Source organism: Corticium candelabrum, chromosome 2 (assembly GCF_963422355.1).
Source record: "Corticium candelabrum chromosome 2, ooCorCand1.1, whole genome shotgun sequence".
NCBI lineage: Eukaryota > Metazoa > Porifera > Homoscleromorpha > Homosclerophorida > Plakinidae > Corticium > Corticium candelabrum.
In genome coordinates, this window is record NC_085086.1 from 7,494,333 (window position 1) to 7,518,929 (window position 24,597).

The window sequence follows — 24,597 nt, forward strand, 5'->3', positions numbered from 1 at the left end:
ATTCAGTAGACTTGTATATGTCTATTGAAAAGATACGTCTCTCAAAGCATTAGATTATCGTTCTATTGAAAAAAAGCATTCTTTAATACATTCCACTATTAATGCTTTGAAGTGATGCATATCTCAATATAGTAAATTTTGCATTGGAGAGATCCATTGTCTAGGCGACCGTTCGTAATTTTTATATTTTTTATAAATCCGAGTTCAGGACGAAATGGGGCGGGTGGGTATGCCCTAAATCCGAATTGTTAAAATATGATTTCAATGACTTCATCATATCCTTGTCGCCTCCAGACTTATCACCGGTACAATGCATTCCAGAAGGCTTGAACAATATACGTTGCAATGTTCACACCAGCTAGCAATTTGATTAAAACTCTGAACTTTGTTATAAGTTCTTCCTAATGGCCAAGGTTGTGTTCTGTAGTCATATATAAATTAAATATCTGTTTCATTGATATAGATATTTATTATTAAATTTAGATGTAGTTGAAAATGTTTAGTAGAGATCATTTACTATATTTATTATAAACAATTTTTTGATTGATTGCTTGTCAGTTGTCATAATGGGAATATCATCATTTCCAGTATCGGATATAGCTGGCCATCAGGCATATCTGTGGGAATAGTAGGTATATATGTTTAATTAAAATATATAAAGATGTTATGTCAATTCATATTTTTTAGAGACGGAATTCGCTGTGGGTACGTCAACAGCAATTCCCTTTAAATCGGGATTGACAAAAAATAGGAGAATTACGTATGGCCCCTGATGGGCTGCAGCGTTCAGAAGAGCAATATACGCGTGCTCATGTCATATTCAAATATGTGATTAAATATTTTATAAAATTGTTAACCTTGTAAATTAATTAAATGATCAATTAAATAAAAACAAGATCAACATACATAGCAACAAGATGAGTGAGCCCATCAAATGCCGTCTCGTGCACAACACTGATTCTGTTATAATTCACATGTCTGCAAAAGAACAAATTCTAAATGACAATTAATCTATTGCCGCGTAAGTAACGTCACCGTACATGTCTCTCAGCTTCGAAAAATTTCTAAACTGATATCTAACAAGTTCAGTAATATTGTTGTTATCGAGTATACTGGAAAAAGAGAAAAACAAATAGGAACAACATACAATTATGGCTGAGATATCAGACCGCAGTAAACAAGGTGTATCAGTGTACAAAACACGTTAACTCTCACGCATTGCGCGTGAAGCTTACACATATCTTTGCTGTTGCCCTGCGCATGTCCGTAGTGATTAGGATTCAGATCTACTATCTCGCTCATTATTAGTTCATCAGTTTTGACCATTAATTAAGAGGTTGCAGTTATGTTTCTTCAGTGGCGTTCAATCAGGCCTGTTGTCAGGTTGCCCATAAATCCCCCAAAAGGTGGGCGTCACCTTTACTCTAGCAGGAGTGGTGGTTAGTGCCAGTTGCAAGGAATCCTTTCTTCAGAATTCAAATTAAGATTGCTAAAAAATTGATGCTATCCAAAGCAACAAACTTGGATTAGGAAGCGCATGTGAATGATAAGCGAACCACCTAATATCATTGAGATAAATTTATCTTGTTTATATTAATTTTTGGAAAACCAACCCACAAAACCCGGGGTATGGATACGCAGGTTTAGAACACACGAGGACTCTTGAATCGATCATCGCTGTGCACAAACAATTTTGGGACGGCAATATGTAGATACACAGTATGCAGTAGGGACTCGAATACCGCTAACCTTTGGTTGCGCAATGTCATGGTGCTAGGCAATTTTCGAGAGTCAGTGATGCGTAGCCAGACATTTTCCGCGTTGCCGTAAGATTTTTGTTTTGCCCATTTGCTAGGTATCATGAAAAGGGTATTTTTGTACGAAAATGTATAATATATATTAGAGAATAGGAAAGACCAAGTGTGAGTTGAGATGTTGTTCTCAGCCGTTGGATAATCGTATAAATTGTACATACTCTGCCACACTTATGTCTGGACATCGAGGCACTAATAACTAACTAAGCTTCTGAATGGTATACGAAATCCTTTTTCAAGACAATGGGTGCTTGTCTCTAGCTAGAGTTGAACAGTACTATCACATGGCATTGGTGCAGTTACGTAATATTTGAGATGTCTCACTCATCGGTTCTCTAGAAATTCAGAGATCTGAAGTACGTATACAGACCAAATAATCTACGTATCAACTTATCTCCAGCTGACTCATCAATGAAGAAAGAGAAACGAGCTGACTCACGCGCGCGCGCACACACACACCACACACACACACACACACACACACACACACACACACACACACACACACACACACACACACACACACACACACACACAGCTGCAGTCTCGCGTAGCCAACCCTCCCTTTTCTATTTTGGGTAGGCGGGGAGGAGCTAAGCGAGACTAACACACACACACACACACACACACACACACACACACACACACACACACACACACACACACAGACACACACACACACACACACAGACACACACACACACACACACACACACACACACACAGACACAGACACACAGACACACAGACACACACACACACACACACACACACACACACACACACACACACACACACACACACACACACACACACACACACACACAGACATACACAAACAAACACAAAAACACACACCTCGTTCTCCCGTACTCTAAATAGTAGGTAAATTTAATTATAATATTACAATACTGTACTGTGTATACAAACACGTCAACGCCACACCCCATGCATTCCTAGGACTTCACTCTATACATTTGCGGAAGCTAACTTTCTAGGCAAAAGCGATCTTTGTTACACTTAGAACTCTTAGCATGCATCTAATACGGAAATTCGTTGAACACACCCAACTTACATGTGCGTCACGTCAGCAGGAAAACAATGCGTTGGAACAGATCTGAAGTTGCCATTTCTGCAGTCTGTTTGCATAGCATTTGTAGACTGGGAACACAACATACAGTTGCTGGATTCTCCACGAGACACGTACACGACAGCCAACATCAGTACTAGAATTGCGCTACTCATCGCTGCAGCGGCGAATGCAAACAAACGGGACCTAGTGTCTAGGACGGAAGTGCTATCATAAACATGTCATTGTGTCAGTAGTTTTGGCTACCAAAGGAAAGTGTATGTATGTAAAATAATTAGTCGGTCTAGCAGGGTTTCTCAAAGGTGAGCGTGCGTTAGGCATCTGACAATGTGACGTCACGAAACAACAAAAGGCAAAATAATAATTTTACTTCTGATAACAGAATGACAGATTTTGTGAAACATATTTTATTGAATTAGGTATTTAAAAAATTAGTATTAATTTTAAGCAAATTGATATTAATTTTAAGTTCTAAACTGTTTCCCTGGCTACGCTGATACACAAACAAGACAAGTCTTTTACTCAGCCCCTCCTAACCCACGGAAGAAAAGCAGGAACGAAGCGGTGCCCGCAATCGTGAGACACGCCCCTCTCTGCTCCGCACATGACAGGGCTCAAGTGACCTTGGCAGTGTCCGGTTTAAAACATTTATCAAACTTGATCTATTCTGTGGTTAGTTGATATCTAGCAAGGTGGAAATTCTTGCTCATTGGAAACGTCAGTTTGAGGTTTTACTTAATTAATGCAAACACGTCAGTTACAGGTGCAGCGCTACATGCTCTACCACAACAACCTCTGTATCACGATATGGATGTAATGCCTTTTTCAAAGGAAAAGGTGACAAAGCAGAATGTAGAAATTAAAGAGGAATATCATTATTATATAATTGCTGGAAAAGTGATACCAAGAATGTTTTAATAGACTAACCGAATGAATTACAGAAGACATACTTCGAGAGTCTTAATGTGGATTTTGCAGGGGAAGGAGGACTATTGGCATCACGTTTCTCTCAGGCAACTGATAGAAAATTGCAAAGAAAAACAAAAGTTGTATATTGTTTTAGTCGACTTAATTAAGTAAGCTTTCAACTCAGAAATCGTGAGGCTGTATGGAAAGTCTTGGAGAAATGGGTTGTCCTTTCAAGTTCATTAACTTAATCAGACAACTACATGAAGGAATAACAGCTGAAGTTGTATATGAACGTGAAAAAATCTGAGCTTTTGTGTAAAAAACATGTTCAACAGGGTTGTGAATTTGTTTGCTCTCTTCCTTGCATATATGATGACAGAACTGAGTCGTAATGTGGGCAATAGAGGAGTGTTTGTTCTCTTGTAAAGTCGCGGTAGCAGTCATCCATAAACGGATTGATTTGTTCCCCGTGGGCGGAGCTTAATAGACCAGCAGTGGAGCAGGCGCGTGGGCTTTGCACATCACAGTAACATCGCTCATTCTCACATACAAAACGAAGATAACGGAGTAACTTATACTGATCGATTTGTCTTGGTAAGAACCACTCATACAAGTTAAGTTCATTTTTGTTGAACTTCCCCTTAAAGCGAAACAGGTTATATAGTACAAGCACGAAAACAGGGCCAGGGGAGCACTCCAGATGTTTGGGTGGGCCGGGTCTTGCTTGACCAAGCCCCACTCACAGTCGAAGTACACAAATTGCTAATTTATTCAACTATTTGAACCAATATTTCCGGAAGTTGTCACCAAAAGCCAGTTGATGGAAGTCTCATTTTCAAAAGTTGGGTAGGTAATGGCGCACCTGGCCCAGCCTGCTCCACTGACCCTGGAACACTATTGTTTTGAATTTTGGGAAAGGTAGAACCATTTATTATGGCAAGGCTATGTACAAGACAAGCATGTATTATGTTATTGTTCATAGTAACTTCATACTTGCACTACTGTAATTGATATATACGGGCGTATGCACGATTTTTATGGGTTTGCCGTTTATTTTAATGAACAGTAGTTATTTATAATATATATTGTCTCAAAATGATTTGTTTTAGTGTCAAAATTGTTAACTGATATTATCTTTAGCTAATCAAATTTATCACTTGCTCCATATATATTGTCCTGAGATGTTCTGATAATAGAAACTTTAACTACTTCTGACACTGTCAGTAATCACTTCACCTGAGTTGAAACATTGTCTGGTTATTAGGGAAGTTCTAACAAGGATATCAGTGGTAATGCAGACAACTCAGCTTTCCCATGTCACAAAGCGTCAGTTTCCTTTTTGAATAATGTATTGCAGTCGATATAAACACAATGGTGGTTTATAGGAAGGGGCTTCACAGGTGCTATCACGTGCGTTACTTTCTATAAGTCATGTCTGCAGTTTGGAACACATTTTGAAGAGCATAGATGTTGATTTATTAGTATTGGTAACAATGAACGAGATTACGGTTAAACAGGCAATGCCAATGTTGTTTGGCAGTTGTCAGTGCATGTTTTAAGTTTTTCCTAATTTTGTCAATAACTATATTGAGATATGGTAACGAAACGAAACTGATGGCAAGTGGACAACGTTGTACTCGCCAAAAAAATTTTAATGTTCACACCCCAACTAAGAAAACCAAGTGTACTCAGGCGTCGTTGCTGCAGCATGGAGATGTAGTGTTTGCCTTTGATGTAGTGGCAAGTTTGTATGATTTGGGCTGTCTGTGAGTGAACAGCTGAAATTATAATAATACTCAGATTAATCATCTTGTGAAGAGTTGTTTAGCGTATTCGGTAGAGTAGGGTACTCAAATTGGAACGAAGGGCACCCTGCTTTTCAAAATAAGCCTTTTGAGGACACTGATTGATAATATTATTGTTTCCGTTGCAATCCAATTTTTGCTATGATTTGAAAGGACACTCAATGACGTCACATGTCAGTTTTCAGTTGTCACTGCATCGAGAATGTATGATCTTCATGGACTTAAGTTTTGACAGCACTTGTTCTGCTGAGCAATGCAAATTACATGATATCCAACATACGCCACTTTGCCTTGACGTCAAAGAAAGAAATAGCTGCAACTCGATCCAGTATCAAGGCATCCGCTGCAATTTTAAGTCTATGATGGTGCAATTGTATTCACAAGACTGCTAGCACTGTCCACAGGGAATCCAATTCATCTATGAATAGCATACAATGCCACGCAGCATAATAACTCGTGGGCAATGCTGTCAATTGTTTTGGCTGAACCGGCCAGCCTCTGTTTGCATTTCCATGATGTACAGTGCTAGAGTCCGTTCAGGCAATGCTGACACCGTGGGAAAAGTTTTCGTTTACAGGATGGATGACGTTGATACCGTATTGAAGCACGTGAGGTGTCCGAACTGTTTTAATCTGTTAGTGCACAGGACTGCTGTATTCGCTAGAAGAGGGTACATCCTGTGTTTGACATGCAAGATCCTGCCTCTTTAACAAATCCGTCCCCACCGTTCAGTACTACATTCCTGAGGAAACTAGCCGTGGTGCCAGACTGCTTTTTGCAAGTGAGGTGGAGGGGAGGGCGCAAAGAAAAAGAGCTTGCTACGAGGAATCGTGCACTAATGTCGTAAAATAATTAGCAGGTGTCTTCATTTGAGCCTTCAAAGAAGATTCCTCTCTATAGATGAGTCTTCAGAACTTATGTTTCCACAGTGTTCTGGATGATTCTTTTGAGACCGAAAGTGAATAGTATTACCGTTACGTTTGTACCCTGCCTATGTAGTGAGAGGCGGGTGCGGGATCGTAGAACAAACGAAAGACACTTTATTACTATAGGTGCTCTGCTATATACTCTATGATACCGGAAGCACGTGATCACATATCTAATTATCAGCTATTCTTTGGTACACTCTACACCTACAGCATACGTTTGCTAGAGCAATGAAAGGGGAGATGAATTCTGGAAATTCGTTCGAAATCTGTGATAAAATCATTCTAGAATAGTATGATCAACTTGACTGCCCCTGCCTCTATTGTCAACTACTTTCCCACAGTGGCAGCATTGTCTTTACATCATTTTGCATACCCGCCCATTTGTAGGTTGTGGTTGGGAGCTCCGAGGTGAAGATGTTTGTAAGTTTTGCTTCATGGAAACCATCATTTCTTCTGTGTATGCTTGAGTTGTTCACACACAACACACAATTAGTAGCAAGATGCCCTACTGTGAGGTACATGGTGTGAACGCACTGTTACATTGCAACTAGATGTGTACAATTAATTAGTGCCCCACATCTCTCTGTATTAACCACTGACTTGTTCATAGGATTAGTGGTAACATGCCTGAGTTTGGGGTACATGGTACGAACACGCAACACGCTTCTCTTTGTTACACCTGCATTGATATGCGTATGATTAGTTAGTGCAAGCGTGGATTGTGTTAAGTAACGCTGGGGTGTGAAGGCAACGTTAAGGCGGTCTAGCCTAGCTAGCTAGCCTTTCCCATCTTGAAGAGAAAGAGTGTTCGTCGGTTTCAGCTGCAGTAGTAGCTAAGGGCAGCGTTGGATTCAATTCTAGTCACAGCTGCGGTTTGTGGGGATGAGCATTGATGCGATAAAAACATTGCTTGATGTATTGCTTCTCATGTATTGAGAATTGCCCAATGGTCAATTGACACTACTTCGAACTACATCAATGCACACAGCAACAGAAAATGACAAATTCGAAATACACAGAAAGATCGAACAAATGACTAACTGTTTGCTCAATTACAAAGTCTTGTCTAGTTTAACGAACACTGGACGGGTGAGAATACGACGTTTTGTTTGACATAGGGACATCAACTTATAGCTGGAATGAGACCAGTCAATGGCTCCTTTGGGATTCTTTCCTTGGATACCCCAGCACGTTGCCTCCTTGTGCCCGTGCATGTAGGGCCACCTCTTCTGTTGCAGTAGTAGAGCTCTTGTTCTACCTTGAAGTTTGAGTAAACCGAAGATGTGACCGTCTTCAGCTTCAACGATTTCGTGTTTAGAATTGAGAAATTGTCCAATGAGGCCATGAACGCGAGATGAAAATCCCTTGTCGTTGACAACGTAGAAACTCAAATGTCCGTCAATAAACTCGACACGAAACTCAACCTGGAGTTTCTTGAACTTGACTGCGACGTAATCTCCCGTGTAGACGTCGACTTGTACGTCTTTATCGTAGAATTTTTTATCCACCGCCATATGATCAACTCGCACTGACTCTGGATCCGCGTTCACTCGTACCTTACAACCGTTGTCGAGTACGAATGCCAATTCTCCCATCCAGACCGAGTAACCGTCCGTTCCATCGATGTACTTAACGTTGACGGAGAGATGCGTATCTGATATGAGATTGAAGATATCGCCACCTTTACCGTCTACTGAGAAACATAGCATGTTGCCATTACCTAGCGGGATTGAAAATCGAGGATCGTCTCCTGCACAAGCGTCAGCTACGATGCAAAACACAGATAATTTAACAAACAAGACAACGCTTAGACACATCGTTGGAATAGTCGTCTGTATACCTTCTTTTACAACGCTATAAGCAATGTATCGATCGGTTTCCAATACTTTCGTTTCGTACTGTGGAATAAGGACAGGAGGCATTGTAGGAGTGTTTTCGGTGGCATTGACAGTGGGCACTACTTCTGGTACTACGGCGCTATTATTATTCTGACCATTCTGTTCTTCTTCCGGCTCTTCCGGCACCGACTCTGGCGGAACTACTAGAGGTGGCAACTCTAAAGTCAGAGTAGCACTAGGGGTACATTTGTATACCCCGGCATCGTCTTCATCCGGAATACTAAAGATGAGACTAGTTTCTGCAGGCCGAGAAGTAAGGTCAAGAACCCCAACGCGGACTTCTGGTGACAATTCTCCCTCTTGTTTAGACCACTTCAAGTCTGTAACCGTCACGTTGTAGCCCGGTCTTGTGCAAACTTTGCAAGTTAAGGTGAATCTTTCTCTGTACACGAACTCCACCTCTTCTGGATCAGCTTTAGCTACAAGACAATGTCGACGTGAGCGAACACCACGACTTTGCATGCATTGCAGGACTCGGAAGGTTTAAAACAGCAAGACTTACTTATAAGGAATGTCTTGTCGTCTCTAGGCCATTCCAGGTCTTCACAATTAAATGGTGGAGGAGTCGGCGGTACTTCTATCACTTGCTGTACCCCATCCTTACAGACGGTTTCTTCTTGAGCCTTAGTGAAAGCCAAGATTTGAAGGAGAAGAACAATTAGCTCTCTGGTCATGGTCGCGTCGAGCTGCAAAGTGCGGCCAATTATGACGGTCTTTGTGTGGCTTGTCTGACTACATGCTCTCGATGACGCAGTAACGCCAACGCACGTTAATCAACATCTCATTAATTATATGCACTTATGACATGTTTGTGGCAATGACGAGTTTGTGGCAATGACGAGTTCGTTTGTCAAACTTTATTAAAGCAGTTACGCAACAAAGTCACCGGTAGAATGTTGTCAACAAACTAATAACATGCAGTCACAGAACTAACACTAAAAATTCACACATTTAAGACACAGTGACAGTCACTGCCCTAAAGTCAGCAGTCTCGACTTCATTCTCTGCGGTCCTCCTACTCAACAGCCTTCTGTGACGGCGGTCTTGTACAGTGTTGATCCTTGACTTCTATAGGTTCGGGAGTAAGTAGTCCTGAGGAATAAGTTGAGCAATGACGGCAAATACTCTACACGTGTCACTGTATACTAGACGTACCTGGTCCTTCCACATCGACCAAAACCGAGAAACCCGCACGAAGTAGTATACCTTTGCCTAATTACTTGTTGAGATGAAATCAATGTGTAGGCCGTGTACGGTGTAGGACCCTGGCAAGGCCCTAAATAGAAATGTTAAGTCGTTAACAAATGACATTTCTACAACAACAGCTCGCAAGACTTACGGACACAGCAACTTTGTGACTCTTGAGGAAGGCCAATAGCCAGACAAGGAGTTCCTCCATGCAGCGGTGGATTGCAATGTCGTGTTCGCTCAGTAGTACCTCTTCCGCAAGTTCTAGAGCATTGAGCCCATGATGTCCACGTAGTGTAAAAGCCATCCACTAATCAATGCACAAAAGGTCACTCACTAACGAGTACACAGCAAATGTATAAAGCGTGAAGATACCTGGGCAATCGAATTTATTGCAGAGCCTTGATTCGGCTTCGTTGCCGCTGCAGTCTGCGCCGTCATATTTTGGAGCGGGATTGTTGCACTCCCTAGTTCTTCCTTGTGATCCGGTATCGCAAGTTTTACTGCAGAATTCATATTCTGTCCACGGACCCCAGTTTCCGTTCACTGCATATTTCCACACAACCATCAACTTTCTGAAAGCTATAGTGTATGTCATCTACTCGTATACGTACCTGGACACTTGTGTGTGTTACACAGCTCTTCTTCCATCGCAGTGGAAGGGTCATTACATGGTTTGCCTCCAAAATCAGGTGCTGGGTTGTTGCACAATCTATTTCGAAAACGCCTGCCGGTCTCACAGGGTTCGCTACACTCAGACCACGTAGTCCATTGTCCCCAGTTGCCGTCAACTACCATAAAGTTACTAATCTTTGTACCAATAGCCGAACTATATTTTCAACAAAAATCAAACCTGGGCATTGGACATGGGCACACGTTTGGACATCTACTTCTGGACCTGTCACAAATATGAATTACTCACAACAGCAAAGACCGCCAAGTTACTGCCGATATTGCAAGAGACGTGTTAGTGTGTGTGTGTGTGTGTGTGTGTGTGTGTGTGTGTGTGTGTGCGCGCGCGCACGCGTGTACGGTGTGCGCGCGTGTACGGTGTGCGTGCGTGAGTTCGTGCGTGCGTGTGTGTGTTCTACACACCTTGACAGCAAAGTCCTCCGTGTCTTGGCAGAGGATTGGTGCATTCTCTGGTTCTGTTTTGCTTTCCTCCTTCGCATGTTGATGAGCAGGGAGACCAAATACTCCACCAAGTCCATCCTCCGTCGACTTTACAAACATAGACAACAAGAAACCACATTGTCCTTGCTACCAAAAATTACCAACGTTACGGATATACGTACCAGGACATGGTTGTTTGTTGCATTCACAAGTTCTTCGAGCGTGTCCACCACAGAAGAGACCATCATAACGAGGTTGGGGACTGTTGCATTCACGGAAACTTTCCCTTGTGCCACCTTCGCAGCTCGCCGTGCAAGGAGAAAACACTGACCACGGACTCCATCCACCGTCCACTACACAGCAACTCCTCAATATTACAGTCGTGCTCACTGCATGTATGTTGTGAAGGTTTTACCTGGGCAATTCCTGTCACCTGGGCAAGGTGCCCATTCTGTTGCTGGGCCTGGGCACTCCGTTCCGTTGTACCGCGGTGCAGGATCGTTACATACACGCGAGCGATTTCTTCCGCCTCTGTCACACGTTGTAGAGCAGTGACTCCATTCCGTCCAGTAGCTCCATTCACCATTCACTGGACATTAAGTTAGTATGAACGCAATTGAAATACATTTAGAATAGTACTCGTTATTTTGTAATCACCTGGACATTCCTGAGTGTTACACTGCGTGGATTCAATGTAATCTCCTGGACAAGGGAGACCATCAAAATTTGGTGGTGGATTATCACATTTTCTGGTTCGCTGGTATCGAGAGCCACCACAAGATCTTGGACAATCAGTATAGGCAGTCCAAGCGCTCCATCCGCCGTTTACTATCAACACAAATAACGATTGACCTTACAGTCCAGGTTGACATATTAGATGAGATATATATGGTTTCACCTGGGCATTTAGAAATTGAGCACGGAGCCGCTTCTGAATTTGGTCCAGGGCAAAACAGACCACCGTTTTGGGGAGGAGGATCGTCACACAATCTAGCTCGATTTTTGTAGTAGCCTTTACCACAAGCAGGACATGTAGTACTCCATGAGCTCCAAAAGCTCCATTCTCCATCAACTAGGCAATTTACAACAAAAATATTAAGTTTTAATATGCGTTGTGGCTTTGAGCAGCATAGATACCAGGACACGCTTGATCGTTGCATGCTACAATTGCCGCTTCAAGTCCAGGACAGGGTTCACCTTTACCCCTAGGCACTGGGTCATCACATTTACGGAACTTTTGCTGATGACCCCCACCGCAAGGTTTAGTACAGACTCCTTCTGACCAGGTACTCCAGCCCCCGTCCACTTTAAACAAGAAACGTGTTCACCAGTTAGAACCATTGAACAAAGAGTACGTCTGTCAAGTATGTCATACCAGGGCAGTCATTGGGAGAGCAGTCTTCGGTGTCTACGTCAAACCCACTGCAGTTGCGCCCATTGCACGACGGTGGAGGATTGTCGCACTTCCTTCTTCGAATTCGCCTGCCACCTCCACATGTTACTTCACACTGTGCCCAACTCGTGTATGCGCTCCATGTGCCATGTACTAAACCAAAACGAATATTATTCATTGTCGTCATTTACTATCGCGGCTGCATTACTTGGACAGCATTCTGTGCTGCATTGCTCGAATTTGTTTGGGTTTCCATAACAGTTATCGCCACCGTATTGTGGTGCTGGGTTGTCGCATTCCCGCGTGACAATGCGAAATCCGCCTCCGCATGATTTTGAGCACGGCTGCTCGGTCCATTCACTCCATGCACCGTGAACTGGCAAAGGAAAAAGACAAACCAGCATGTCTAAAAACGCCGGATTGCTAGTGGAATAGACTACCTGGACAAGGAGGGTCTCTTTCGCACGCAGCCGTTTCACTTTCCAAGCCCACACAATCGTTTCCTCCGTTGGATGGTGCTGGATTGTCACAGGATCTTACTCTTGAGTGTCTACACGTGTCAGAACACGAAGACCAGCTCTGCCATTCTCCCCATTCTCCATCAACTATACGTACACATTTGCCATTAATTAATGAATATAAGACTTGGTAACGTAACTTTAAATAGGCAAGCACGCACGGTCCAATCACGGGAGACGCGAGCATTTTAAAGAATTAGCTAAAGTCCATATGTTTTGTGAACAGTTGTACCTGGACAGCTTCCCAGATTGCAGTCTTCATCTTGCACTTCACAAATTTTAAGGTCGCCTGCGGGACCACATATTTTCTGTCTGCTTTTGGTCCCGGGACCACATTCTTGAGAACAGGGACGCCAAGGAGTCCACTCTTCGATATAATCGGTATCATTTGTCGTAGGAGCTGGAGTTGTAACTGCTTCTGTTCCACAGTTCGCACATGTACCATCATTCAGTGCCAACGACTTTCCGCCGACGTTATCACAGCACTCGGCATATAGTATCAAAGTATCGGCGGCAGGAGTGCCCGTCGTATAGTCACAGTCCGCGATATCAAAGCAAACACCTGCAACATGAATTATGGGTCTGCCCTTCTGTTCTGTTGACGTCTAACGATGTGATTCAAAGTTTCTTACCTGGTTCTGTTGGCTGGCTCTAAGCACACAAAGAAATGAAGGAACTTAAAGTAACGTACAATCTAACCCACTCTTACCTCGCACGTAAAAAAGGAAAAAGAAATGCAGATAGCAGCAATAAGACGACGAGTCGTAATACGCATCTGTTTGGGCATCAAAAGAAAAAACCAAAAGTGATGTTTAGGCAAGAAGAGCACATGTCACACAGACCTACCATTGTCTTCCTAGAGCAACTTTGTGTGTATTGACACTGGGAGCAATTACTTCTTGCACTAGCACTGTGGCTCCACACCAAAACGTATGACGCGTGTGCTATGTCATCAATCAACTGACTAATGAGGTGTGCAGTGATGATGTAACACGAGACTGCCTACACATTGTTGTAGTCAGACCGCTAATCAATACCGTTAACTCTTTCCGAGGTCGCCAATGATGTTTCTTTCTCGCCTTTTGCTCTTCTGTCTGCTCTCTGCTGTTTCGATCGCAATCCCGCATGTGGTGCAAGTTACATAGTACTTACTCGCCTGCAATCTCTAGATGCTGTTGTCTGTTTATTAGAAATTTAGGAGAAGCGATCATGAGACACCTGTTGGAGGTGACGTGCGGACTCACAGCTTTGTAGTACAATGTTTCCGTTTTTTTTGGTTTTGTGTCTAACTAAGACGATCGGCCAGTTGACGGTGGTTGGTCAGAATGGAATCTATGGTCAAAGTGTTCGAAATCGTGTGGAACAGGTGGCAAATTTCGCTCTAGATCTTGTGCAAATCCCTCTCCATCACATGGGGCAAAGACTGCGAGGGATCGGGACTAGGCTTTGTCAGCTGCAATGAACATTCATGTGAAGGTGTGTATAGTATCTAGCTAGTAATCTCCGAACACAATCGTGCGTGTATAGAACCGTTTAACACATCGCTTGACTTGTGGGTTGCAATCTATTTTGTATTAGCGGGAATTGTTATTACTTTTAGCTGTGGAGTTGCGCGTGTCGGTGACAAAGATGTAGACGTGCGCGTGTCGGTGACAAAATATGTAGGCGTGTTAGGGTTCGCGGTTTGGTGTAGGCGTGTACTAGCTGATGTAGGCGTGTACTAGCCGCGTGTTGGTGACTAAGATGTAGGCGTCTATGATTCCTAACAACTTTTGCTTAATTATTCATCTTTTTACCTCATTGCTTATCAATTAATTAAGGGATGATGTCTAATGACGTCTGACAAAAGGGTCTACTCGCGTACTGATTGTGTCAAACCACAATGGATATGACGTTTGGTAAACACTTAAGTGGGTCCACCCAGGATTAGTAACAGGAAGTGGTTAGTGCTGGTTCCAAATGGGGTGCCAATCTACTTGAGATCACGTCTTCTTGTTTAGAACAAGTCACGTATTGTTTGTTCTCTTCCACGCTGTGCATAAGCGTCATCAGTGTGGCAGAGTAAACCACAACTTTAACCACTTGTTGCAACCTTACCAGTGACATAGCAAAACGGAAATGAGGGTGATGTGTTAGGAGATGGTGAACGGAAACTATGGTATGAGTATGACTGTTTTGTTTCCATCTTTATTTCAAGTAGTTAAAGTCACGGCTATTCTTTGATTTTTGGGCTTCTTGTATTGAAATTACTTGAAGCGCTACTTGTACTTAGGCAATTTGGACGGTGGGGATTACTCTAACGGAGGACACTCACACACACACACACACACACACACACACACACACACACACACACACACACACACACACACACACACACACACACACACACACACACACACACACACACACACACACACACACACCAGGTGGACCTTCACAACTTTGAATAATTGAACCAGCCGTTTACCATTTGAACCAGTCTGGAATAAACACAACATCAGACAGCTATTTGCAACCCAAATGTTGGAGTTGCTATTTCCATGCAGGCATAAGTTCACTATTGCTACTTTGGCTTAGAATTTCTTTTTTATCTTATCCCCAATCTGTATTGCTGCTTAGGTGATCAGCTGATTGTCATTTTTGGTGGCAATCTTGTAAAAATGCTTTAACGTAAGATCTAAACAATGCCACTCTCTGAAGGACGTTACTTTCAATACATTGTTGGTGGGTGATAAAGGGACTTTACAGAGCAAAAGTGTTGTTCATAGAGTAACAAGCAACTTGGTGATGTTTATCACCCCAACTCTTATTTGGCCGCCCTGCATTATTCTACTTGCCACTGTTCCTTGCATGTAAATTTCTAACATTTTACAATTAATGTCCGGATTCAGCTGTCGCTCGTGGGAAGATGAAATGCTCTTCAAATACAAAGATGAGGTGGTTGCCAGTAGTAAAGTGGTCTTTCAATTATATCAGCTGAAACCTTTGGTTCTTTGACTCCTGCTAGTCTTAGTACATTGAAAACAAAACATCAAAGCCTGCTAGTAGTAGTTTGTTTTCACAAGTGTACTGTAATCTAATGCAGCAAGTGCCTTCGAATGTTTGGATGATGTAAGTAAATTAATGATAGACGTTGATGTTAGTGATTGGGATTTTGCAGATGTCGGAGGTAGTAGCTAGTGTTCCTCAGAAAAAGTTCGACGAGTCTCTCAGACAGAACGCCTAAGGAAAGTGTTCCCTGCTAGGAAGAAATGACTCCATGCAGAGGACCGCTTTTCCTAGGAAATATAACTCCTTATATATGTTAAAGTTTCTTGAATGTAAAACTCGACAAAGAAGAAGAGCAATGAGAAAAGGGATTATTTTTTATAACAGTGGCTCCAAATGCCTCTCATATTGTCAAAGAGAGGTAAACAAATTTATAGAGATAGGGTTGTTCATTTTCGTAATTCATTTGGTTGTAATTGATGACCAGAGTAATGGACTAATATGGATTAGTCTACTTTTGAAGATTTGCTTGTTGTATCTTTTAAAGATTAAAATCACTAAAATAATCTGTCTATGCCGCCTGCCTGCCTGCCTAACTTACTGCATGAACTGGGAAGAAAGGCAGGGCTCATTGAAGGAAGATGAGTAGATGCAGAGTTTATGTCACATTCACGACGACGTTTTTCTGTGACTCTTCAAAAATGAAATAAGAAAGTTTCTTTGAGAAAAGTGTCTAAGTTGTCAACAAACAGACTAATGGAGGATAATGTAGTTAGCAGAGATGGAGACATTCAGTGCTTCACACATTGAAATAGTTGAACTTGTTTATGAAGCACTTTCTTTTAATTATTGAAAAATTGTGTATTCTAGTGTGTAGAGATGATGTATCCTAATAAAATAACCTGTCTGCCTGCCTGCCTGCCTGCCTGCCTGCCTGCCTGCCTGCCTGCCTGCCTGCCTGTCTGTCTCTCTGTCTGTCTGTCTGTCTGTCTGGTTGTCTGTCCAATACATATGTTTTCAACATTGAAATCTACATACAACACAACTAAGCAACTCTACTGTCTCAATCGCACATACCCTCTATCAAACTAAAAACCTACTGTGTGTTTGTCTGTCTGTCTGTCGTTTGTCTGTGCCTGTGTTTGTAATCAGTGCATGTGGAGACACAATTCGTTGCTTCAAGCTATTTAACAACAATTCATGCCAGAGTCATAGAGCATGCCTGTCGATCTTCCTAATAAGTTTCACCCACTCTATCTAAGATTCTTTAAGAATTGCTTAGTTTACTCTGACTTTTTATATAATAGTACTTTTAGGCACGTATTATCATCTGTGAATTAACAGTGTCACTTGCCCAGAAACAACACAACAATTCTGACAGCTAGCTGCTTTCAGACTTTATGTACATGCGGGGAATCGTCTGAACAACTCGTTGCCGATTCTCTGCTTCTGTGGCTGTCTGGACCTTAGGTTTCCTGCAGGAAGATACCAGGCCTTGTATCTTTCTTTCAACAAGTTTAGTATTTGGTGAGAGTTTTCCTTTAATTGAAGTACCTAGTTTGAACTTTGTAGTTAAGTTCATTACACCTAAAAGGATGCAGCTGTCTTACTTGCACCAATCAACCTAAGTGTCGTGCTGCTTGTTATTGCTGCTTGTTTTTGCTGCTTGTTCATCATTATTGTATGAGAAACATGTCTACATAGAATGAAGGACCTCTATTTTACATAGCACTGCATGCCGTTTGGTTGCAATGGTTTGTTGTTATTGTAGTTTGTTTGATATACATGTACATTCACTGTATCCAATTAATTAAGTTACATTTTGCCTTCCAAGTAGCATTTCAATTACTAGTAGTATGTGGACAGTATCTGGTGGTGGTGTTGTTTTGATTGGACTACAGTGTGTTGTACTGTAGTGACAGGGGTCACAGGTAGTCACGTACGGCCTTGCAGCAATGAGAATAAACAAACTGTCTTTATTGGCTTTCTTTTTGTCTATTTGTTTGTCTACCTGTCTGTTTATGTACTTAATCATGATTACAATATGTTTGTTGAAAACTGTTTACTTATGTCAACTCCATTAGTTGTGATTCATGGCGGATTTGGGAGCTGGTCAAAATGGTCGCCATGCAGTGAAACGTGTGGAGGTGGACAAATCCTTCGAACAAGGATTTGTGACAACCCAACTTCTTCCACTGGAGGAAGACCATGTGAAGGGAACTTTTTAGACGTTGGCGTTTGCAACAGCATTTCTTGTTCAGGTTAGTGTGTACATGTCTTGTGTGCACGTGTGTGTGTGTGTGTGTGTGTGTGTGTGTGTGTGTGTGTGTGTGTGTGTGTGTGTGTGTGTGTGTGTGTGTGTGTGTGTGTGTGTTCACACGTGTATGTGCGTGCATGCGTGCGTTTCTGTGCATGGTTTTGCTTGTTTTTTTGCTTTGGGTGATATTGCATTTTATGCTATAGTACTTTGGGACTTATATCGCAATTACAATTGAGTTTCAGTGATCTAGCAAGTGGTAGTATTTTGATATGATTATTGAGCATTTTAGTGTTTGAAATTCTTGCTCACTTGCTTGCCAATGCTGAGTTTAGCTCGTAGTTATACCTAGGTATTGTTAGGTCATGAGTTTTTGTTGCCAACCTTGGAAGTTCCATGTAGACAGAGATAGTAGGTATGTTCATTCTATGGTAATTGAGTTAGGGTTAGAATTTTGCACATTTGCAATTGATAGTTGGTTTGCATTTGGTTTGCAAGTTTACTAAGAAATCAATGGTGGCAATCAGAGTTGGTTTTGAAAGTATTAAATATAACTGAAATGTTTGTAGCAACTTAGAGAGTTGTAAACTACAATTTAACAGCAGCAATTAGTCATAAATACATTTAGACTGTAGTCGTTGTCTTGCTGTGATATAGCTAGTCTTGCATAGCCTTACCCTTCCCCACTCTGATACTTCCAACAAGCAAGTGTGAGGGCAGGGAAGGGTCTGGCTTCGCGACACTAGTCCTGAACCAATGTAAATGATGGATAAAGAGTGAAGTGACTTTTGTTCTTTTTAGTTGATGGTGGTTGGACAATGTGGACAGATTTTTCACAATGTACCAAGTCATGTGGGTTTGGCTCTCAAATACGGTCAAGAACATGTACGAATCCAGAGCCAAAGCACGACGGCAAACCTTGCTTTGGCCCTAGAGAAGAAGCAATAGAGTGCTTCATTGTTGATTGTCCAGGTTAGTGGAGACATATAGTTATTCTTATTGCTTACAATTTATGTTTGGGGGAGAGATGACAAGACACACAGGTTGGATAAAAGTGGCAGTAGCTAAAGCCCTGTCCACACTGGCAACTGGATCGTGATCGGTGATCCAGCCGCAACGCTGTCCACACTTGCAACTGGACCGCGATCCGATTGCGATAAATCCAATCCACATCGCGAGGTGGTTTTGATCCCAATCGGTTGAACCCAATTAGAAATAGTGGGCGTTACCTCCACGTATGCTACGTGTGTAGTCGGAACATCTAGCACTCCTCACTGGTCTTTGTTCTCGCTCACCTTATGTCGCTGTATCAATGCTTTCCACAAGCAAAGAAGCCACACGTACATATCAGTCATCAGTCACGTGATATCAAAAAATGGTGCGGAGGTAGCGTGCAGTGTGAACGCTCGCTATCCGGATCGAATCGCAATCAGATCACGATCCATTCTGGTGTGGACAGGGCTTAAACAGCAAATGAATAGAATCCCAGAAAAGCAGAGCTTTGCATTTGTTGATGCGTAATAATGTAGACAGTGCTGGTTCAATTGGTTGGTTTATGCGCTGTTTACACAGCCATCGCAACGAAGAGAAATGTTCGTACTAAGAAGATTATTCCACGCTTCATAGAAAAAATACATTACCTGAAAGAGCATCTGTTAATTTAAATTTTAAAGTGATTACATTTTTACGAGAGGAATCGTGAGAGGCTTTGCCGAAATGGTTTGGTCTGCAGGCTGTTTGCATTTTATACTGAGGACACGACGTACAGTTGCTAAATTCTCAACAAGACAAGTACACGACAGTAAACATCAGTACTAGAATTGTGCTACTCATCGCTGTAGCGTCGCACGCAAACAAACGGGACCTAGTGTCTAGGACGGATGTGATAGAATAAACATGCCAATGTGTCAGTAGTTTTAGCTACCAAGAAGAAAGTGTATGTATGCAAAATAATAAGTTGGTCTAGAAGGGTTTTCAAACGGGGAGCGTGCGTTGGGCATCTGACAATGTGACGTCACGAAACGACAAAACGCAAAATAATAATTTACTGCTGATAACAGAATGACAGATTTTATAAAACATATTTAATTAGATTAGGTATTATAAAAATTAATATTAATTTAAAGTAAATTAATATTAATTTTAACCACTAAAACTTTTCCCTGGCTACGTCGATACACAAACAGCTCAGCCCCTCTAAACGAGCGTGAGAAAAAGGGAGATGGGACTCTTAAGACACGCCCCTTTCTGCTGCGCGCGTGACAAGACTCACGTGAGCTTGGCAGTGTCCGGTTCCCGTACAACACGTACGGAAAACCCGACTGCCGAGCTCACGAGATTTGACATACGGGAACGGGAAACTAGCAAGCAGACACGAGTCTGGACGAGGTTATGATGTTAGTCAGACTCTACCTTCTTTCGATGAGTCAGTTTTCTAGGCTTTATCGCCACCTGCAATACTAGATTGACGTACGACACTAGTAAGTACAAACAGCAAGTCTAAAGAGAATAGAAAACAGAATGTTGACTAAATAATGCATGAAAACACGAACTACAGCGCATGCTCGCCTGCTCATCATAGTTTCTTGCTGATAGCTCTTGATTATGTCGTATGTGTTCGGCGGAGTTTTTCTTTATTTACTCGGCTTTATTTGTCTATTTGCTGGTTCTGCCTCGTCTCTACCTATTGAAGTACGAGCTGCACGTGACCTGAAAAATGATGTCGATCTCAATCTGACGTGTTCAAAGCAGCTCTGCTTTACCAGCTGTGGTATGGTAATTATCTACTAGACCGCACGAAAATTCTGGACTTTTGTCTTAGGCATGGATCGCTGCTCTAGAAATTGAATAGAGAAACTAACTTCCGTCTTTAGCTAGAATTGTCTGTATATTTCTGTATTCCGTCTCTTTAGCAATAAAAGCTATGAGCAGGGCCGGTAGACCCGATTCAGTGATGTAGGTCTAACCCAGCCCAGCTTTGAAAGTAGTACTTTCACCAGAATGTTAACTAGAGAACGGAAAATCCGGGCAAAAGGTATACATAACTGATTAAATATTTATATTTATATAATGAATCCGTAGATAGAGAGCATGCTTACACTGTTGCCTAATTTTAATTTTTCGAGTAGGAAAGACATCAGTCATTGTCATCTCTGTTACCACTTTCTTTAGCGTGCGTTAGGCCAGCCCACTGTAATTCAATTAATTGCTATCAGCGATCTTGATGTCTGCGCTATCTAGAGGCATTAAATCACGTAAGTTTTACATATTAGCATAAAGTCTTAAAGTCTATTTTGCAGGTGTTTCTGGACTAGAGGACATTCAGTTACAAATAACAGGATTTCCTCTACTTAGAAAATCTAGAACAGTGGCTCTTAATTTTTCATTTGTTCCAAGTGAGAAACGACCTATGTATTTAATTTAGTTAATTTTATTATTTAGATAATTTATAAATAAATTAATTAATTTTATTAACGTCATATGTGATAATGTTATTATGTATATGATCACACGTGTGTCATACAAAGTTAGAATAGCTAGTTGGGACTAGAAGTTCCAATAACAACAATCAAATTAATTTATAAAATAAATAATTTTATTAATATAATATGTGATATTGTATATGCTCACAAGTGCAACATACAAGGTTTGCTAAAATATTTGCCATTAATCATTGATATTAAATACCTAAAGTCTATAGTAAAATAATAATTAGATCAAATTTTTAAATGATTAATTTTTATTCGTTAATAAATATTAATATGTTAATGTAAAGTAAAGATAAATGTATTTTGTGGAAACTTTAACTGATCTCTAACAAACAAAAAATGTTATAAAATTATAAACAAATGTGTGATGCCAAATGCAGTAGTTGTTTGCGTGCTTTCTGTAGGAGAGGATATTACTATTGTCGTCCTTACTACAAATGTTTCTGTAAGCATTCCCAGTCTTCCTAACGCCATTCCTGTCACTCTGTTCTATTTTGACGAGCTATGTGACTCACAATCATCAGGAATTCAGTGCCCATTGATTGCTGGAAGTATGATATACTCTAGTTAAACACTACAATGAATACAGTACTCTGTTCTACATTGCAGAAAGAGTGCATATCAAAGGAATCGCTACTTTAGACAATACGTGGGATTTTTTTATACAGGTGAGCAAATTGTTGCAATTTTTGAATTTATTAAATACGGGTACTATTAGAATTATTAAAAAATATTAAACATGATGGACATTATACAGAGTGAGGCTCGTCTTGAACTCACTCACTGAGTCTTTTTCTTGTCCTTTTTACTTGACATAATTTTAATTACAATTGTTGCAGCAGTGTGTTGCCAGTATTGTTGCAGTTTAAGCTATTGATATCAATAGAGATGTTATATTATAAATTGTTAAAATTATTAAAAATTATTTAAATAAATAAAATTATTAAAAAATTATTAAAAATTAAATTATCAACTAAAATTTAAAAAATATTAAAAATATTAATAATAATTTAACTAAATTTTGAAAATAGAAACTTTGTAATTTGTTGTAAACTTTATTTCGCAGTACATTAACGTATGCAAACTTCCCTCGTGTGTCTTGAACACGTTCCGTGTATTAATATAAAAATGCGTGCAAGTAGTGACTACGAGGTTCAAATTATCCGGGTAAGTCTGCTCGCAAAAAGCCAATTTGTCGACCGGACGCTACTCTGAGCCAAAGAAAGCTGCTGGTCGCGTTGGTGAGATTTTGAACATTGTTTACATGCGTTTATACAATCCAATGAGTCCAACCGACTTTACTCTCGTTGATACAATACAATGTTGCCTCGGCCTCCCACAGCCGTGTAGCGCCGATAGAATTTGAATTGGCGCTACACGGGTCTGAGAGGCCGAGGCTACAAAAATAACCGTTTATGTTTTGCTGCAGAGTGGCGTGCATTTGTCTATACTTGCGAAAATGTCTGATCAGAATCGGCAACTTCTTTGTCTGAAAGGAGAAGTAGTGGTCCAGTTGCTGTAGTCAACCTAAAATGCATCAACTAACTAGATGGGCAGCTAAAGACCATCTTGCATTGAAAAAGGGTGTGCAAGCATATAGTTCGTAGGTGTACTAGTACTGTAGCACTAGTGGTTTCATGCTAATGACTTCATAAAAAATTCTCAAAATCTAGCTGCAATGGGCTATTCCAGTTACAGTCCATCCAGGGGTGTGTATGACATTACTTTGTAACCCTTCTCTCCCTCCGAAATTATGGATTGAGCACAGATCTTCCTTTTCCTTTGCATGCACTGTTTACCTCACCTGTCCACTCAAATAGAGAAAGAACGTGCGCTTGTAATCTGATATCCAAGGCTATAGATATTAGTCAGTTAAACCATACCTCGTTACCTCCTCTTGGAAAATGTCATCTCTACTCCAACCTAGAGAGTTGTAACTAGAATTGCTCAATGTTTGACTGCGAGGTGGTGTAGTTGATATCAAGATGTTTACACGTAACAGCAATCTTTTTAATTATCTCTTAATTGATTAATTAATAATTTATTTTAAATAAAATAATTACTATTAATTTTTTTATTAATATAATAAACATCAAATTTTATCAATATTAAATATTTATTAATTTAATATTTACTTAATTATGTTTTAATTAATTACAGATTAGATATATTTTCAGACTTATTTATGTGTCACGTCCAAACTAAGCAAAAACTAAATCAATAGAATCAATAATTAATTTATGAATCACAATATTGTTGTATTTAAAGCTATTGATATCAATAAAGTAAAACTAAATATTGTAAAAATTGATTAAAATAATTAATAATTAATAAAAAATTATTTATTAAACAGGGTGTAATTAATCAATTAATAATTAATAACCAAAAATTAAACAATAAAATGACAAATAGAATTTAAGAAGTTATAATCATTATTCAATACTTGATCAAAATTGCAAGAATTAATATTAAACTTTACTACACTACCTGCACTAACTTTCACATGTACATAGGAACATGTATCTTTACACGTGTTGTGCATGGGCAAGCAACACATGTAAAACCACATGGTCCTGTAGACACATGACAGCTAACACGTGTGAAAGCACGTAGTCATATACACAGTATTGTGTGCATGTGTCTTTCACTAGCAAAGGTAACTCCATATAACAAGTTCCTCCTATAACCTATTTAACACCAACACAACACGGGTGACAATTTACAACACGTGTTAGACCTCATGGTACTATGCACACAAGATAGCATACAACACGTGTGAAACCACATGGTTCTATGCACACGTGACACTTAGCGCACTTGCTGTAAAAACTTACAAGAAGACTCTCTAATGTGGATGAAATAGTGTAAAGTTAGGACTAAAAGTATCGAACATCGAGACACAGTCCAAGCTTCTCTACACATTCTCGTATTTCCAGCAACACAGCCATATTCATCTGAAGCCAATCCATACACACAATCGTATATTTCATTCCCTATCGTTAATATTAAAGTCACTGCAAACCAAACAAAATCTATCCGTCAGTTTTCAGAGTTACTTATAAGAGCTGTAGGTAATGGCATTGCTTCTGGTCTATGACGACTATATTGATATCTACCATTCGCCTTCGCCTGTTGTTTTGTGGAAGACGTAGTCAGGGGTGTCCAAACATATTTCTTTTGTCGCCAAGAAATTTCGACGGTTTG

At 40.6% G+C, this 24,597-nt stretch overlaps 4 protein-coding genes across 4 annotated transcripts; all 4 read right to left on the reverse strand.

The window, feature by feature from the left end:
- Window positions 1-7,479: 7,479 nt before the first annotated feature.
- LOC134176145 (inter-alpha-trypsin inhibitor heavy chain H5-like) lies at window positions 7,480-8,271 on the reverse strand. The gene has a single exon (XM_062642821.1). The coding sequence runs from the start codon at window positions 8,254-8,256 to the stop codon at window positions 7,600-7,602; it is 657 nt and encodes a 218-aa protein (XP_062498805.1). The 5' UTR covers window positions 8,257-8,271; the 3' UTR covers window positions 7,480-7,599.
- A 37-nt stretch (window positions 8,272-8,308) lies between these two features.
- Window positions 8,309-9,127, reverse strand: LOC134176432 (uncharacterized). Its single transcript, XM_062643103.1, has 3 exons — window positions 8,948-9,127; window positions 8,363-8,864; window positions 8,309-8,312 (listed from the first exon to the last, which is right to left on the reverse strand). Exons 1-3 carry the CDS (start codon window positions 9,117-9,119, stop codon window positions 8,309-8,311), a joined length of 678 nt encoding a protein of 225 aa, XP_062499087.1. The 5' UTR covers window positions 9,120-9,127.
- Window positions 9,128-9,336: 209 nt separating this feature from the next.
- LOC134176433 (coadhesin-like) lies at window positions 9,337-11,342 on the reverse strand (the record flags this gene model as incomplete). Its single annotated transcript, XM_062643104.1, has 9 exons — window positions 9,337-9,537; window positions 9,601-9,721; window positions 9,785-9,943; window positions 10,009-10,179; window positions 10,248-10,424; window positions 10,487-10,531; window positions 10,729-10,854; window positions 10,929-11,099; window positions 11,162-11,342. Coding segments are annotated over 9 exons (1,224 nt in total), but the record flags the coding sequence as incomplete, so codon positions are not given.
- A 506-nt stretch (window positions 11,343-11,848) lies between these two features.
- On the reverse strand, window positions 11,849-12,543 carry LOC134176434 (semaphorin-5A-like). The gene is made up of 3 exons (XM_062643105.1): window positions 12,348-12,543; window positions 12,122-12,292; window positions 11,849-12,051 (listed from the first exon to the last, which is right to left on the reverse strand). Exons 1-3 carry the CDS (start codon window positions 12,541-12,543, stop codon window positions 11,849-11,851), a joined length of 570 nt encoding a protein of 189 aa, XP_062499089.1.
- Between the last annotated feature and the right edge of the window lie 12,054 nt (window positions 12,544-24,597).